This window comes from Lathyrus oleraceus, chromosome 4 (assembly GCF_024323335.1).
Source record: "Lathyrus oleraceus cultivar Zhongwan6 chromosome 4, CAAS_Psat_ZW6_1.0, whole genome shotgun sequence".
Taxonomy (NCBI): Eukaryota; Viridiplantae; Streptophyta; class Magnoliopsida; order Fabales; family Fabaceae; genus Lathyrus; species Lathyrus oleraceus.
Window position 1 is genome coordinate 15,512,528 of NC_066582.1, and position 17,337 is coordinate 15,529,864.

The 17,337-nt window shown below is 34.8% G+C and overlaps 1 protein-coding gene across 1 annotated transcript; it reads left to right on the plus strand.

Annotated features, from left to right (window-relative positions):
• The first annotated feature begins 10,797 nt into the window (after window positions 1-10,797).
• Window positions 10,798-13,941, plus strand: LOC127138428 (probable LRR receptor-like serine/threonine-protein kinase At2g24230). The gene has a single exon (XM_051064879.1). The coding sequence runs from the start codon at window positions 11,152-11,154 to the stop codon at window positions 13,717-13,719; it is 2,568 nt and encodes an 855-aa protein (XP_050920836.1). The 5' UTR covers window positions 10,798-11,151; the 3' UTR covers window positions 13,720-13,941.
• The last annotated feature ends 3,396 nt before the right edge of the window (window positions 13,942-17,337 follow it).

Consider the following 17,337-nt stretch of genomic DNA (forward strand, 5'->3'; position numbering starts at 1 on the left):
AAAACTAAATCTAAATTCTAATGAGTTATTTAGTAGTAATATATTGTCTGGTCCAATGTGGTCTATAAGATTTTGATAGACTATTATAGCGTGTTTAGGACAATTGTTGTAGTTCATCCCCAGAACACACCATCTAAATCGAAAAGAGTGAAATGAATTATTTACCATTAGTTGTAGTATAACGTAAGCAAGTGAAAAAAATAAGATAAACTTATTTTGTTACGAAGGGGAATGTTAAGCTATTTTCGTTAACGGGGATGAGTGACAGTATTCTCAACCAACTCAATGCTTAGAGAAAAAAAGCGCAAGAATAAAATGAACAAGTGACCTCATATAACTTTTACAATCCATATATGCACACAAAAGGATCTTTAAAAGTGGGAGAAAAATTTCGCACAAAAAAAAACTGTGTGATAACTATTAAAAAGTATCACATGGAAACTCAGCTTTCAATTAATATGCGATGAAATTTTGTCTGTCATTAGCAAGGATCTGTCATTGAAGGTGAGTATAATAGTCTCACGTATCGTTACATGATACAATTATACTCCCCCATAGATGAAGACATGGATAACAGATGGTTGAACGAGTATTCGCAAATTGGGAGGATTCGTACAAAGAACTTCCACAATACCTAGTGGCACTTAAGCATTATGCTTCGGGGACTGTTGTCATTTTGGAGACCTTACCGACATATACGCCATACGGGACTTGTGTTAGTGGAAATGACATATTCCACCGACTCTTCTGGGCGTATGAACCATGCATAAAGATTTTTCTTTTTGTAAATCTATTATACAAATTGATGGACAAGATTGTACGGTAAATATAAAGGAACGCTACTCATGACAGTGGTACAAGATGGCAACAACAATATTTTTCCAATCACCTTCGCTCTGGTTGAAGGGGAGACTGATGGCGAATGAAGTTTTTTTCTAAAACATCTTCGATTACACGTTGCTCCTTAACCTAACTTATGCTTGATTTTAGACAGACATCCATCAATTGAGAATGCTTATAAAAACATTGATAACGGTCAACAAGATCTTCTTTCTACGTATGTCTATTGCATTAGACACGTCGCTCAAAATTTTATGCGGGAGATCAAAGATAAGATGCTACGGAAGAAGGTTGTGAATGCAGGGTATGCATTAGCAGAATCTTCCTTCAAACACTACCGCATATAGATTAGATTGACAAATGCATATGGAGTAAGGTGGATCGACACTATTCCATTGGAGAAGTGGACCAAAGCATTCGACAATGGTCAATGATGGGACCGCATGACAATAAATCTCGTAGGATTAATGAACTATATCTTCAAAGGCATCTGAAACCTACCGATAACCGCTTTCGTGAGAGCAACCTATTTTAAGTTACGGTCACTATTTAAGATCAGATGTTCAAAATGAGGTTTAGTGTTACAATTGGGGCAACTGTTCACTAAAATTTCAATGAAATTCATTAAGGAGGAAGCTGCCAAAGCTAACATACATGTGGTCATAGTGTTTGACCGAAGCAAAGATTGGTTCAGTGTAGATGAGACAATGGACCACGGTGAGGGGAGCCCAGAGGGATACTACCGAGTAGAACTAGATAGAGGTTGGTGCGATTGCGGAAAGTTCTAAGCCTTCTGTATGCCTTGCTCCCATGTCATAGCGACATTCAAAGGTTGGGCAAGACCCTTCCAACTTACTATCCGCCATTTACAAAGTTATAAATGTATGCAATGTGTACACCAATAACTTTCTGGTGGTAGAAAATGAGGATTATTGTCCTGCATATCAAGGAGAGATAGTTTGACACGATGAAAATATGAGAAGAAAGAAAAAGGGTCGTCCTAACAACACGCATATTCGAACCGAATTGGATACGGCGAACAAAATTGTGAGATTATGTAGTTCATGTCGTCAGTCCGAAGACAATCGTGCAAACTGTCTCAATGTTGGAGCAAGCACCACAATATAATTTTATATGTAACCATTTTATTTGATATTGAAAACAACGATCATTTCATAAATATCAAAACATTCAATTACAACAATTTAAACAACAACTAAACAATAATTTAAACAACAATGAAACAATAATACAAACAAATGCAACGACTAAACAACATATATATGCGGTTACAACCATCAAAACAATTTCCTCACTGCTATGCATCATAATACGACAATCTCTGACAGTTTTAATTGAGTCTCAGAAACGACTTTATCCATTGTCGTTCTACACCGTAATAAGCCTTTGAATTCTTCTGATCTTTTCACCGCCTGCAATGTCTCCCTCTAACCAACAAATCAAGCTCTTCTGAAGATGCTCGGACGTCTTCGTGTTCCAGAGTCGGATCTTCATCGAAGGCTTTAGTGCCGAATAAATCAAATCAACATTTCTCTTGTGCATACAAGGCGACATATAAGACGACATTTAAAAAAATTTGAAGGAAAGACTTAGAAGATGGATTAAAAATTATGGGGATGTGATGTGATATATATAGAAAACCCTAAACAACACAATAGTCATTGCATGGGACGCATGCTCCTAGAGGATGCATGGATGCGACACATGCAATGACATGTACTATAAGCGCCAGTGTTAAAAAATATATGCATGCGCCATTTAAAGTGGCTACTCCTCTTGTCAGCGATTTTTTTTTGAAATATTATTAGTTTGATTTTATTTTTAAATATGTTATTTTGAAAAGTTAATTGAAAAACATGATTATTTAAAAAAAATCTAAATTGTTATATATTTTAAAAATATATAAAAAATTATTGTATTTAATATTAAAATTCTGATGTCCGAAATTTATTTATCATTTGTCTAAATAAAAATAATTTATCATGAATTGTGTGATTTTGAAGGGTGTGCACACCGTCAATGTCAAGGAAGCACTAAAACATCGTATGGACCAAAGTACACATAATTAGTCTATGTTTGGTTTTATGTTTATTTTTAGAATATTAAGCTAATCTAAGCACTTCATGTAGTTATTGCATGCTACTCAAAAAGTTTGTATAGTAAGAGGTCAAATAAAAAATGAAAGTAACATAGTGGTTAACAAATTCAAGTAGATGCTGTCAAAAAAAAAAAAAATCAAGTAGATAACCAAAGTACTCCTACTTATTATTTTATTTTTTAAAATTAATTTATAAATATTAACAATTTATTTATATTAATATATAATTTCAAATATGTATTCCCTTCGGTATAAAATCAACCGTTAACTCAATTACTACACATTTATTTTTATTAATTTATAATATTTTATAAATAAATTCAAGTTGTTTATAATTTACTTAATATTGATTAAAAGAAATTGAAGAACTTTTGACTTAAAATTAAACAAATACTAGTAATTATTTAGAATTTTTTACAAAAATAACCCGCTTTTTCATTGAAATTTCCAAAATACTCTTCCGGTTTCAAAAAAATTCTCAAACTATCCCACTTTTAGGAGGAGTCGCCAATTGAATTGGCGACTCCTCTTAAAAATTGATTGGAGACGCCAATTGGATTGGATAGAATTAGATTGGCTAAGGCATGTGCCATAGCCAATCCAATTGACGCTCATGTGTATTACTTGATAGGAGGCGACAATTGGATTGACACCTTAGTGTAAAATACATTTTTTTTTGGTAAATGGTCTACGTGATACATAAATTTGAAATATGACCAATTGATATTAATAAAATTTTCCGTTTACACAAAAAAACCTAATGGTGATGACCGGGATCACCTAACTGACCTTCGGTCCCACATCCCCTAGCTACCCTAACCCGTGACCCTAACACACGATGATTCATCACTGGTGTTTGAGCATCTGAGGGGCCAGGAGCGTCACTACCAACTACAGGAGATGGTCTGTTGAGGTAGTCAGACAAGTCGGCATAGCCTTCAGTATGCATTGAGGGTGTACCATCGTAGATGAGTTCATAACCCATGCCATAGTAGTTGGGTTGTGGTTGACTCATTGGTGGGCGACCGGGACGGTTGAAGGGAGACATGGGTGTGAATGATGCGTCGAGGAAAGGTTGGAAAGGTTGTTGGGGTGTTTGGTAGAGATATGGTTGTTGGATGTTTTGGTTTTGTGAGGTTTGGGCTTCTTGGCTATGGTAGGAGGAGGGGCGGTTGGTGTTGAATGATCATTGGGTGTTCTGGCTAAGGTGGCTTTGGCAGGGTGATGGGGTGGGTGTGAAACGATGTTGGATCTCAGGTTGATGGTCAATTTGTTGTTGGTGGTATGGGGTATGCTCTTGGTATTGGGGTTGGGTGTATGACATGTTTTGGTTGTATGTTTGTGTGTTGGTTGAACAAAACGTTTGACGGATAGGGGGTTGTGTGTATCCGGGCTGACACTGTTGTTGGGGGTTTGATGTTAAGGTGTCAGGTGTGTAAGTCATCTGATGTGGATCGTAGAGGTACATATCCTCGGCGATGAACTGAAAATTAACCGATTAGTACCAAGCCATATAAGTACAACTTGGTTTTTCTTCATATGGCATGATTGCGTCAGTTAAGACATGGTCATGGTGGTGCTTCCATTTGTAACACTCCGATCTTGCGAAGCTTTGCCATGGATTGAAGTTCTATTGGTCGTTAAATTTGCGCAGATGCCACTCTCCTAGGCTTGCTGGGGGATCTGGGATGTTTTAGGGCATACCGAACTGCAACTTCACACGATCACTGTTGTGCATCTCCACAGTTGTGAATCGTATTATCGGTGTGCATGCAGTCCATACGGCCGCGTCTTCAGCATTGACCTCATGGTCATGATCCAAATTAAGGTATGAACGCCAAATGAACTGAAATGTGAAAAAAGATAAGACTATAATCTAGGTAGAAGAAGTTAACAAATTATAACGAAATAAATTAAGTTATTATCCTTACGTCTGTCAGTCGAAGGTGATCCAACAGATTGCGATACTGAGTAATACAGTATCTAGGACATCAGCTATAACTCATTTCACGTGCAGACCATCTACACCAAAAAGGTAGGAATATTAATTAGAGATAATAATCTTTAAAGAAGTAAGTAAAGATATAGCAATTTAAACAACTTACTTTTGTACATAAGGAAATGTGAAAGGATTGTTGTTGACGGGTGCTAGGGACGGTAGTCTTAACCAACCCCATGCTTGTAGCAAAACAGCACATCCAGAAAATGTAGATGTGTCTTTGTGTGAGTTTTTGCACAAGGAGCTATAGAGATAAGCTAGACAAGCAGATCCCCAACTGTAACTTCCTATTCTATCTACATGTCTAAGTAAAGGTAAATACATAATATGCATGCTAGAACCACTACCTTCGGAAAATAAAAACGAACCAATTAACAACATAAAGCAACACCTAGTTTTTATTATTCGAGCATCTTCGGTAGAATGCTCATCTAAGTATAAATTATTATAGTATGACTTAAGGCGTGAACGTAGTATACCTTGACCTCTTGCGTTATCATCTAACAAATCAGTCTCCAAGAGGTCCATGCAAATTGAATTTGCATAGTTGGTTTTACCATTAACAACCTTACCTTCAATTGGCAGTCCCAAAAGCATATAGACGTCTTCTAACGTCACGATACACTCACCGGTTGGGAACCAAAATGTGTGTGTCTCTGGACGTCATCTTTCGCATAAAGAAAGAATGAATTTGTTATCTACGGACCAAGACAAAATCTTGCTTATGTGACCAAAATCGGCGAGTTCAACATAAGGTTGAATCATCGGGTCCATATGGACATGTTCGTGGACCCAAGTCTGGAACCTTGAAACATCCTATAAAAGAAAGAACAAAAAACTTGACTAAGTTGGTATGTTAAAATAAAAGGTACCTCTATTAAAACAAATAACAAAAGAAAAAAAACTTACATAAGTTGCTATGTTCGCAACCGTTTCTCTATGCGTTTCACCCATTGTGAGGATAGATATTTTGTTGGGGAAGAAAGCGATTGGTGCAGATGAAACTACAAGAAGTTGTTGCAGAGGAAATTGTAGAAGAAGTATTGTAGAAGAAGTAGTGAGAGTGATGGTGTGGAAGAAGTGTAGATGGTATGGATGTATTTATAGGCAAATGAATGGGAGCATGAAAAGTTGTGCTTGCATGGTGTCTCCAATTAAATTGGCGCCCATGTACAACTTATACATGGTGTTGCCATTCAACTTGGCGCCTCAATAGGGACATTCATACAAGACCTAGGTCTCATTGCTTGGTTTCGAGGTCTGCATGCATGCTTTGACAAGGTGTCGCCAAATGGATTGGCGCCCATGTGCAAGGAATGAATGGGGGCACCAATTCAATTGGAGTGTGTGTCTGCATGTCTGACACGTGGTTGTCCTCTCTCTTGCATGCTAAACATATCACTTCTTAATAGCTTGCATGGTTGACACATCATTTCGGACTAGCTTGCATGTGAGACACATCATTTCCCTATTTAAGTGTCTTACTACCAACATCCAAGACACATCACTCACATTCATCTGCAGCAAGAAAATAGTTTTCATCTGCACAATATCATCTTCACCAAAATACAGTGTCAACGTTCACTGCAACGGTGAAACATACGAGTCTGAGTTATATGGTTTTTGTTTTCGAAACACTGATACCATTAGACTTACGATCAAGATAAATGCAACATTCTTGCATTTGGAAAAAAGAATACAATCCTGTATAGGATCGGGTATTGTGTCAAAGATCACATATCAAAATCCAATATTTTTTTAGAATAGTCAATGCAAGTTTTTCCCGCTTAAGGTACGAGACGATGAAGATGTTGAATACATGTTTGTTAGTCATGAACATTCAGGCTGCAACTATATTGAGTTGTACATTACTCTTCAACCATGTATACTGTCTCGACAGTCTCAAATAACCAGTCAGGATGAATCTGGTGAATTTGATCCACAATGGTCAGATGACGTCAACCTAGAAGCAGAAGCAAAAGTTGACGTCGTTAATGAAGAAGAAGAGGAGACCGAGATACAGGTTGATCAGATGCTGAACAACAACATTGAAGATGATTATCAACCACCACCAATACCTCCTAGTCATGTCTACAATCCGCCTCAACATATGACAAATTTGGATCTGCACGATGATGATACATCCAACAGTGTTTTCTATAACCCGTATCCACGATCAGAAGGCGAATTAAAGGTGGGAGACATGTTTTGTACCAAAGAAGAATGTGTGCGAGCTATCAAAAAATTCCATATGAAAAACTCTGCTGATTTTACAGTGAAACGCACTGATTCAAGAAGGTATGTTATCGAATGTCGTAACATCCTTTGTAAGTTTCGGTTGGTTGCGTCTTACAAAAATAAAAACGACTCTTGGGAGATCGCTTCAATAGACCCACCTCACAGTTGCATTGCAACTAACGTTGAACAAGATCACCGTAAACTAAGGGCTGCATTGATATGTCAAGACATTCTTCCGTTGGTTAATAAAGACTCATCAGTGAAGGTGAGTATAATTATATCCCATATCAGAACAATATATAATTATACTTCATCTTACAAGAAAGCCTGGATTGCGAGGACAAAGGTTGTTGAACAGGTATTCGGCAACTGGGAGGATTCATACAAAGAATTGCCACGGTTTTTATGGGGCCTTAAAACATATGTCCCAGGAACTGTGACAATTATGGAGACATTGCCAGCAATGATGCTAGACGGAACCTGTATTACAGGTAATAGAATCTTTCACCGTCTCTTTTGGGTGTTTGACCCATGCATCAAAGGTTTCGCATTCTACAAACCTATTATTCAAATTGACGACACTTGGTTATACGACAAATACAAGGGTACTTTGCTTATGGCGGTTGTCCAAGACGGCAACAACAATGTCTTTCCCATTGCCTTTGCTCTAGTTGAAGGTGAAACGACTGGTGGATGGGGTTTCTTTCTTTGACATCTCAAAACGCATGTGGCTTCACAAGCCAATCTCTGTTTGATTTCTGATAGACATGTTGCCATTGAGAGTGCCTACAGCAACCATGACAACGGATGACATGATCCTCCTTCTACCCATGTCTATTGCATCAGACATATTGCACAAAACTTCATGCGTGCAATAAAAGATAAGAATCTTCGCAAGAAGGTGGTGAATGTTGGGTATGCTCTAACTCAGCCGTCATTTTAATATTATCGTGATGAAATTAGATTGTCTAATGAAGACGCATGGAGATGGATAAATAACATACCAGTAGAGCAGTGGACAAGGACATTTGACAGAGGTTGTCGATGGGGCCACATGACAACAAACCTTGTGGAATGCATGAACGAGGTATTCAAAGGAATTAGAAATCTGCCAATAACCGCCTTGGTAAGATCGACCTATTATAGGTTGGCTTCTACGTTCGCAACCAGAGGTGAAAGATGGAGTGCGGTGTTAATATCCGGGCAAGTATTCAGTCAGTGTTGCATGAAAGTCATGAAAGAGGAGAGCATCAAAGCTAGCACACACGTTGTAACTGTCTTTGACCGTCATAGGCAAAATTTCAGCATCTAGGAAACAATGGACCACAACGAGGGGAGAACAAATTTAGCCTATGTTGTTAGACTAAACATAAGTTTGTGCGATTGTGGAAAATTCCAGGCCTTCCGCATTCCTTGCTCCCATGTCATTGCAGTATGCGCTTATACTCGTCAAGACGTTTACAGCCATTTATCTGATGTGTACAAGGCCGTCACCGTCATGAATGTATATAATAAAAGCTTCTCGGTATTACCAATGGAGGAATACTGGCCTCCATATGAAGGTGATATAATTTGGCACAACAACGAGATGCGTAGAAAGAAAAATGGAAGGCCAAACATCACACGTATCAAGACAGAAATGGATTCCACAGATAAAATGATAAGATTATGTAGTATCTATCGTCAACCAGGACACAACAAGAGCAGCTGTCCAAATCGAGGAACATCATCTGGGTCTTAAGCTTTTTGTAACATTGTATTTCTGTAACCTTCAATCATTATATATCATTATGTTTTTGTTATAACGAGGTTCACAACAAATATCAGTACAAAATAAGCTATCTGAAAAGAGAAATATTTCTAACTGATTACAACAATCAAATTGATATCATCTCGACCGAACATCATTTCCTTAACATCCTTATCAGTCTTCATTCGCACTCAACCAAAGATACTGTCGAGTCTCTCAATACTTTTAATTTGTCCCCTTCTGGTATTTTCCCATCTAACCAACGAACTAGCTCCCTCTTCAGTTGATCGAACGTAGTGATGTTCTAGAACATCATTAGCATCTGAGGTTTGTCTCTCGCGTAAATCACCTTTCCGTATCGACGACGAACACCAAACATGATTGTCAAATGATTAAATGAGATGTGGAACAATGACTCACACAACATATCTATTTATAACAAAAAAAATTGCATTTTACATTGAGGCGTCAATCTAATTGGCGTCTCCTATCAAATTATACACAGGGGCGTCAATCCAATTGGCGCCTGCATTCAATTTTTAAGAGGAGCCGCCAATTGAATTGTCGCCTCCTCCTAAATGTGGGTAGTTTGAGAATTTTTTTTAAACCAGTGATATTTTAAAAATTTCCTTTAAAAATGAGTTATTTTTGTAAAAAATTCAATTATTTATCTGTTTTTTAATGGGAATATTATTGCTTAAAGGGATAGTCAATTTTACTATTTGTCAATGTATAGTGAACAAAATTTTAAAATGTGAAATGAATATATTAAATGTTTATTTAGACATTACATTTAACAAAATAAATTTTAAAATAAAACGAAAAGTTAAAACTAATATAATTAAAATGAAAGACTAAAAATAATTTTTTTAAAATTAAAATTAAAAATATATTTAAATCTAAATAAATTTTAATAGTGTTAAATTCGAGATCCATAAGTCTAAATATAAAAAAAGTTATAATTTTTTTTATTTTATTTTCTCAAATAGAAAAAGTAAATAATAATTACTAAAAACTGACAAAATTGTGATGTGTATAATTCAAACCCTAATAAGGTTTAGAATTTATACGATTTACAGAGGTTTTTTTAGTCTAAATATTACTAACTATGTACATCAATTTAATTTATATTTTTTTATTAAAAAAGATAAAGTAAGAGACGGTGGTCATTTTTGTTCCATGATATAATTAGTTATTGTATAAAAAATTTGAAGATATTTCCAACTAACTTATAGAGGTGGTGATAAACACACAGTGAGCGAGTGATTGAAGAAAGAATCATTAAATTCACACCAACAAATCTTTAATACTATATTTACATTCACCAACCATCATCTTCAACATATTTCAATTTCATTTATGAACCTCAAACCAATATTCATCTTCACCTTTTCATTCATCTTACTACTACTATCTTTCACACCTCTATTAAATAATTCAATTCAAAAACATTACTAGTAAAAAATTGTATGAAAATATATCAATATCAACATGGTCACCTTTAATAAAAATATATAGTTAAGAAAAAGTAAAATATGGTATGGTAACAAATATAAAATATATAATATTTTTTTAAAAATAAAGTGATTTATATTTATATAAATTTATATAAAAAGTTGAATTTCAAGTATAAAAATTTAATTTAAATTTATAAAATATAAATATAAATTTTGAGTTAATCAAAATAAATGCTAAAAATGATTTTTTAATTTAAAGAAAAAATCAATTTTACTTTTAGTAAATATAATATTGTGTCAAAATTAATTATATATATTTAAAACAATTTTTTACTCTATTAAAGAATCCAACAAACACTTGTACAATTCACTAGCAAAATCACTTTCTATTTCCATGACAAAAAGTACTTTCACACCACATAAGCAAAAAAAAGCATCACAACTTTTCCACAATCTTTGAGTCTAGATAAAGACAACCCTTCTTCACATTCTCTTGTTATACACTTACACTCCAAAACCAAACCACACAACACAAGTGCCCTATAAGTGCTTTTGTTTCTTCAAAAACACATCTTGTTTTTATCTTTCTATTCTTCTCTGCCATATAATCTTTGCAGTTAAAAAAACAATTTTTCCATTAGAAAATTCTAAATGCAGAAAAGGGTTGGTTTCAATGGAGTTAAAAATCATAATTTGGGTTTGAATTTTTAACTTGTGCATAATTTCTAAGTATTAAAACACCATTAGGATGGGTTTAGGAGTATTTGGATCTGTTCTGGTTTTGACATTTTTGTTCAAGCATTTAGCTTCTCAACAACCAAACACTGATGAGTTTTTTGTATCTGAGTTTTTGAAGAAAATGGGTTTATCATCATCCTCAAAAGTTTATGACTTTTCATCTTCTGTTTGTTCATGGAAAGGTGTTTCCTGTGATGCAAATAAACAACATGTTATTGAGTTGAGTTTTTCTGGTATTGGACTCACTGGTCCTATTCCTGAAACAACTTTAGGAAAACTCAACAATCTTCAATCTTTGGATCTTAGCAGAAACAAAATCACTGCTTTGCCTTCTGATTTTTGGAGTTTAACCTCTCTCAAGAGGCTTAACCTTTCTTCCAATCAGATTTCAGGTTCTTTGACTAACAACATTGGAAACTTTGGTTTACTTGAAACCATTGATTTGTCAAAAAACAGTTTCTCTGAGGAAATTCCTGAAGCTTTGAGTTCTCTTAAGAGTTTGAAAGTTCTCAAACTTGCACACAACATGTTTGTTAAAAGTATTCCTTCAGGGATTCTCAAATGTCAGTCTTTAGTTTCAATTGATCTTTCGGCAAATCAGTTGAATGGAACACTTCCACATGGTTTTGGTGATGCTTTTCCTAATCTTAGGACATTGAACCTTGCAGAGAATGATATCTTTGGTGGTGTCTCAGATTTTTCAGGGTTGAAATCTATTGTGAGTCTTAACATATCAGGAAATTCATTTCAGGGTTCTGTTACAGATGTTTTTGTGTTAAAGTTGGAGGTTTTGGACCTTAGCAGAAACCAATTTCAAGGTCACATTTCTCAGGTAAACTACTACAATTGGTATCATTTAGTTTATCTTGATTTGTCGGAGAATCGGCTTAGTGGTGAAATTTTCCAAAACTTTAATGGCACGCCGAATTTAAAGCACCTTAATCTTGCATGCAATAGATTTTCAACACAGAAATTCCCACAGATTGAAATGCTATTAGGATTGGAATATCTGAACTTGTCGAAAACTAGTCTTGTTGGTCACATTCCCGACGGAATCTCGCAGCTTGGTAATTTGAATGCACTTGATCTTTCTATGAATCATCTTGATGGGAGAATTCCTTTACTTGTGAATAAACACCTCCAAATTATTGATCTTTCGCACAACAATTTGAGTGGACCGGTACCTCAAATTGTCTTAAAGAATCTCCCAAAGACAAAGAATTACAACTTCTCTTACAATAACTTAACCCTCTGTGCTTCAGAAATCAGACCTGAGATCCTTCAAACATATTTCTACGGGTCGGTTAACAGTTGTCCAATCGCTGCGAATCCGGGTCTTTTCAAAAGAAGAAGAAGAGACACTAACCGCAAGGGAATGAAGCTAGCTCTTGCATTAACCCTCTCAATGGTATTAGCACTTGCCGGTGTTTTGTTTCTAGCATTCGGTTGCAGAAGGAAACAGAAAATGTGGGAAGTGAAACAAAGTTCATACAGAGAAGAACAGAATGTCTCCGGTCCATTTTCGTTCCAAACTGATTCAACAACGTGGGTTGCTGATGTCAAACAAGCAACATCAGTTCCAGTAGTAATCTTTGAAAAGCCGTTGTTGAATATAACTTTTGCAGACCTCTTATCTGCAACTTCGAATTTCGATAGAGGTACCCTCTTGGCTGAAGGAAAGTTTGGACCTGTTTATAGAGGTTTTCTACCTGGAAATATCCATGTAGCAGTCAAAGTTTTGGCTGTTGGTTCTACATTAACAGATGAAGAAGCCGCAAGAGAGCTTGAGTTTCTCGGTAGAATCAAGCACCCTAATCTAGTTCCTTTAACCGGTTATTGTTTAGCCGGTGATCAAAGGATTGCTATATATGATTACATGGAGAATGGGAACTTGCAAAATCTTCTCTATGATTTGCCGCTTGGGGTTCAAAGCACTGATGATTGGAGCACCGACACATGGGAAGAAGCTGCTGACAGTAATGGAATTCAGAATGTTGGTTCTGAAGGATTACTCACAACTTGGAGATTTCGACACAAAATCGCGCTTGGAACTGCAAGAGCATTGGCATTTCTGCATCACGGTTGTTCTCCTCCAATAACTCATAGAGCTGTTAAAGCTAGCAGTGTTTATTTGGATTATGATTTGGAGCCAAGGTTGTCTGATTTTGGTCTTGCCAAGATTTTCGGAAGTGGTTTGGACGAAGAGATTGCTCGTGGTTCGCCCGGTTATGTTCCGCCGGAGTTTTCTCAACCAGAATTTGAGTCACCAACACCGAAATCTGATGTATATTGTTTTGGTGTTGTTCTGTTTGAGCTATTAACCGGAAAGAAACCGGTTGAAGATGATTATAGTGATGACAAAGAAGCAACGAGTTTGGTTAGTTGGGCTAGAGGACTTGTAAGGAAGAATCAAACTTCAAGAGCTATTGATCCGAAAATTCGCGATACGGGATTGGACGAACAAATGGAGGAGGCTATAAAGATTGGATATCTATGCACAGCTGATTTACCTTTCAAGAGACCAACCATGCAGCAGATAGTTGGACTTCTAAAGGATATTGAACCTACAACTAACTAGCATTTAGCAACACATGATGTAAAAGAATGGTGGTGTTTTTCTTTTCTTTTCTTTCTTTTTGTATTTAGATTGAGAGCTTCTTATTCAATGATGGCACAAATGTAGAGCTGTTAAGCTCTTGAATTCTGTTTGTATTGCTGATCCTTTTTCTGTCATCAGTTCTTCTGGTAGATGAAGAAGTATATAGCTTTGATCAATACACACCAGAGCTTCATCTTTGAACTGATATGTTATGTTACTGCATCATGTAGCAGTAAATATACTATGCTTGATTTGTAAATTGCAAAACTCTGTAGTTACTGTGAATCCAAAATCCGAAATGCACCCAAAATGACCAATTCATTTCTGTAGCACCCCAAACTTAGAACGCCAAACCAGCACCTGCACCACGAGGAAGACGAGACAAGACAAGAACTGATGCGGACAGCTTGCTGGAGAGTCTGCAATAGCCTCTACTGCAGCTCATTGCAACCGGCCACTGGCAAAACATTCTGCAAGAAAGCAAAACAACGAAAAGAAAACAGCACAGGAAACCAATCTCTTTAATTCTACAGAATGATACCAGAGGCCGAGAGGGTCAAATGAATTCAAAAACCACTGATAAATGTTGTATTTCAAATTGATCAATTTTCTGTGATCCAGCTCCATGAAGTTCGCTTCACCTCCTCGACCATTTTCTATACACATTTCTTTGTTGTGGTAGATCTTATTGTTCCTTGCTCTCCAAATTATCCAAACACAAACACTCCAAATCACAGCACATTCGAATTTCCTGGCCACTTAAACCTTCGAACTGGTCTAAGTGTGTCTCACTAACATTTTGGAATGTCATGTTAGTGCCCAACCAACGACATATCTTGTACAAATCCTCGTGAAATCTTTGACACTAAAGATGAGATATTGTTGAACTAAATATAAAAGTGTTATAAAATACGGGTAAACAAAAACCATAAGTGGGGAGTAATTTTATATCGTCTGGATTGTTTTTATTTTTACAAGACTCCAAAATTATCAGAAATGTAAAATACATAATTTAAATAGGAAGTGCGTGCAAATGATTGTAAAATTAACTAACTAAACTAACAATTAAACTTATGATAAGAGAAACGATTAAGCCCCTTTCAAATCCTTTTCCTTTTTCATTTTCATTTTCATGTGATTAGTTACTACTTGAACCTATAATAAATCTTCTTATATCTTAGTTATTTAACAAAATGGTTACGTATGATTTCTCGTTCATAGCTTGCTTTGTTTAATTACAATTCACCAATATTTTAGGTAAATTCACAAACAACAAAGGTTTGATTGACGTTTGTGGCAAATGGTCCCGTGGCATCTGATCTTCGTGATTGGGAGAATAGGAGAAAATGATACTTGAATATTTATTTGGGTTTGATATATATATATATATATATATATATATATATATATATATATATATATATATATATATATATATATATATATATATATATATATATATATATATATATATATATATATATATATATATATATATATCCAGCCTTTAAAATATGTAAGAAGTGCTATAGTTCAGACCCCAAATTTTGGGGCTCACATCTTTTATTTTCTAATTACTATATCGATATATTTTACATCTTGTTTTCTTAAAAATAAGTGTTATGTTAAATTTCATAATGTTTTTAAAATATATTATACACAGGTTTGTTAAAAATAGGTGTAAAATATATTTTCTTTTTAAAATCTATGATTTTATATGGATTTTTTTAAATTCGATATAAATTCATATTCTTTTAGATATGTTTTTTTAAATAGATTGTGGTCTCCGAATTGATTAGATCGTGTATATATATAAACTTTATATAACAAAGGCAACTTTGGTTGATAACCTAAGTTGCCTTTGTTATATAAAGTTTCTTGGTTAGATAAAATCATATCATGTTTATCTTTTCCTTTAGTAAATTTACTTAAAGTTTTATGTAAATTATTAACTTCATTTCTCAAGACATCGCAAAATTCACATCTATTTGATTTAAAGGTTTGTCTTCTATTCGCATTCATTTCATCATTAATCTTATCATTTTCACTTCCAATCTCTTGAATATGATTACGAAATTCTACAAGATTTCTTTCATTCTGATCATTTCTCTTACTAAGCTCAACACTTAAAACAACTAATTACTTGTAGGATGTAGTAGTTACCTCGTAGTCTTCATCACAAGTATCTTTAAGACAAAACTTTACCTCTTTGTCAGATGTCTTTATTGATTATTTAGAATATTCTTTATGATGAGTTTTTGGATGATGATTGAAATGTTTCTGCTACTATTTCTTCATAGGTTGTTATAAATTTTTCATATGATAGAATAAAATCTTCATATGATTCATACCAACTTTTGTATTTTGATTTAAATTCACTTTTGGTCCCTTTATTTAAGTGGTTTCACTTTTAATTCTGCTATTTCAAAATCCAATTTTTTATCCCTAAACTTACATTCCTTAAAATTTTGTTGGTCTCCCTCCACTTTTGCAAGGCGTGGCAGTGATTCTTAGGATTAAAAAATTATTTTTAATGATGTGGCATTATTACTAGGATTTTAATTAAATACAGTGGTCGTGTGTTCATGAAAAGTATCTTGTTAAAAGAAAAAATATTTGAAATTATCATACTATTTCTCGTGACAAATAGTCTTATAATATGAATTTGATTCTAATGTCACTTGTTGATCAAGTCACTCCTAACACAAGAGGAGTGGTGATTTGTGTTATTCCAAGAAAGAGATTAAATTATAAAAAAAATAATTTTAAAAAACTCTTATATTAAAATATGAAAGTAAGCCGAGAGGTAGCAGCGAAAATGTAGAAAGAGAATGAAGAAGAAGAAGAGACGTATGTAGTAGAAAGAAAATAAATAATGAAAAATATAACACCCTAAACCCCGAAACGTATAAATAAAGTATTAAATGACAATTCAAGGTGTGATCACCGACAATACTTCAAAACACATCAAAATCATTTAAAACTACGCAACAAAAAAATAATTGTCAACACAACTTCATAAATAAATTTTAAACAACAAAGACAACATCAACTTTGAGAACACAATAAACCACGTCCCCAGTGTTACACGATTAGAGTAAAAATCACTAATGTATTATTAACGATTAAAATGAAAATGAAGAGTAGCTCCAACAAGCCACATTCCAACACACAACAACAAGGATCACTCTTGAGTATCTGCAAATTATCCATGGTGGAGAACATGAAGTAAAGTGGATGAGAAACAACAATCAATATAAACAGTATAAAGAATACTAAGATAGAGAACATACATCAAGCACACATTCATTACACAATCATTAACACATAGTTTCACACCCATTCATAACAACATGTACATATTCACAATCAATCAACAACATCATGAAAAATCAACTACATAGGCAAATATGTATGCATTGTACTCCACAACTGACTCATTATGCATGCGGTACCATTCATAAACACTCAGGTTCATCTCGCTCCCAATCTCCACCATAGGACCAGAGCACACCAAGTTTCATTACCATCACCATAGGTAATGTTTCACCAACTCTCACATGGAACTGACTACTCGCTCTAAATCCCTACCATAAG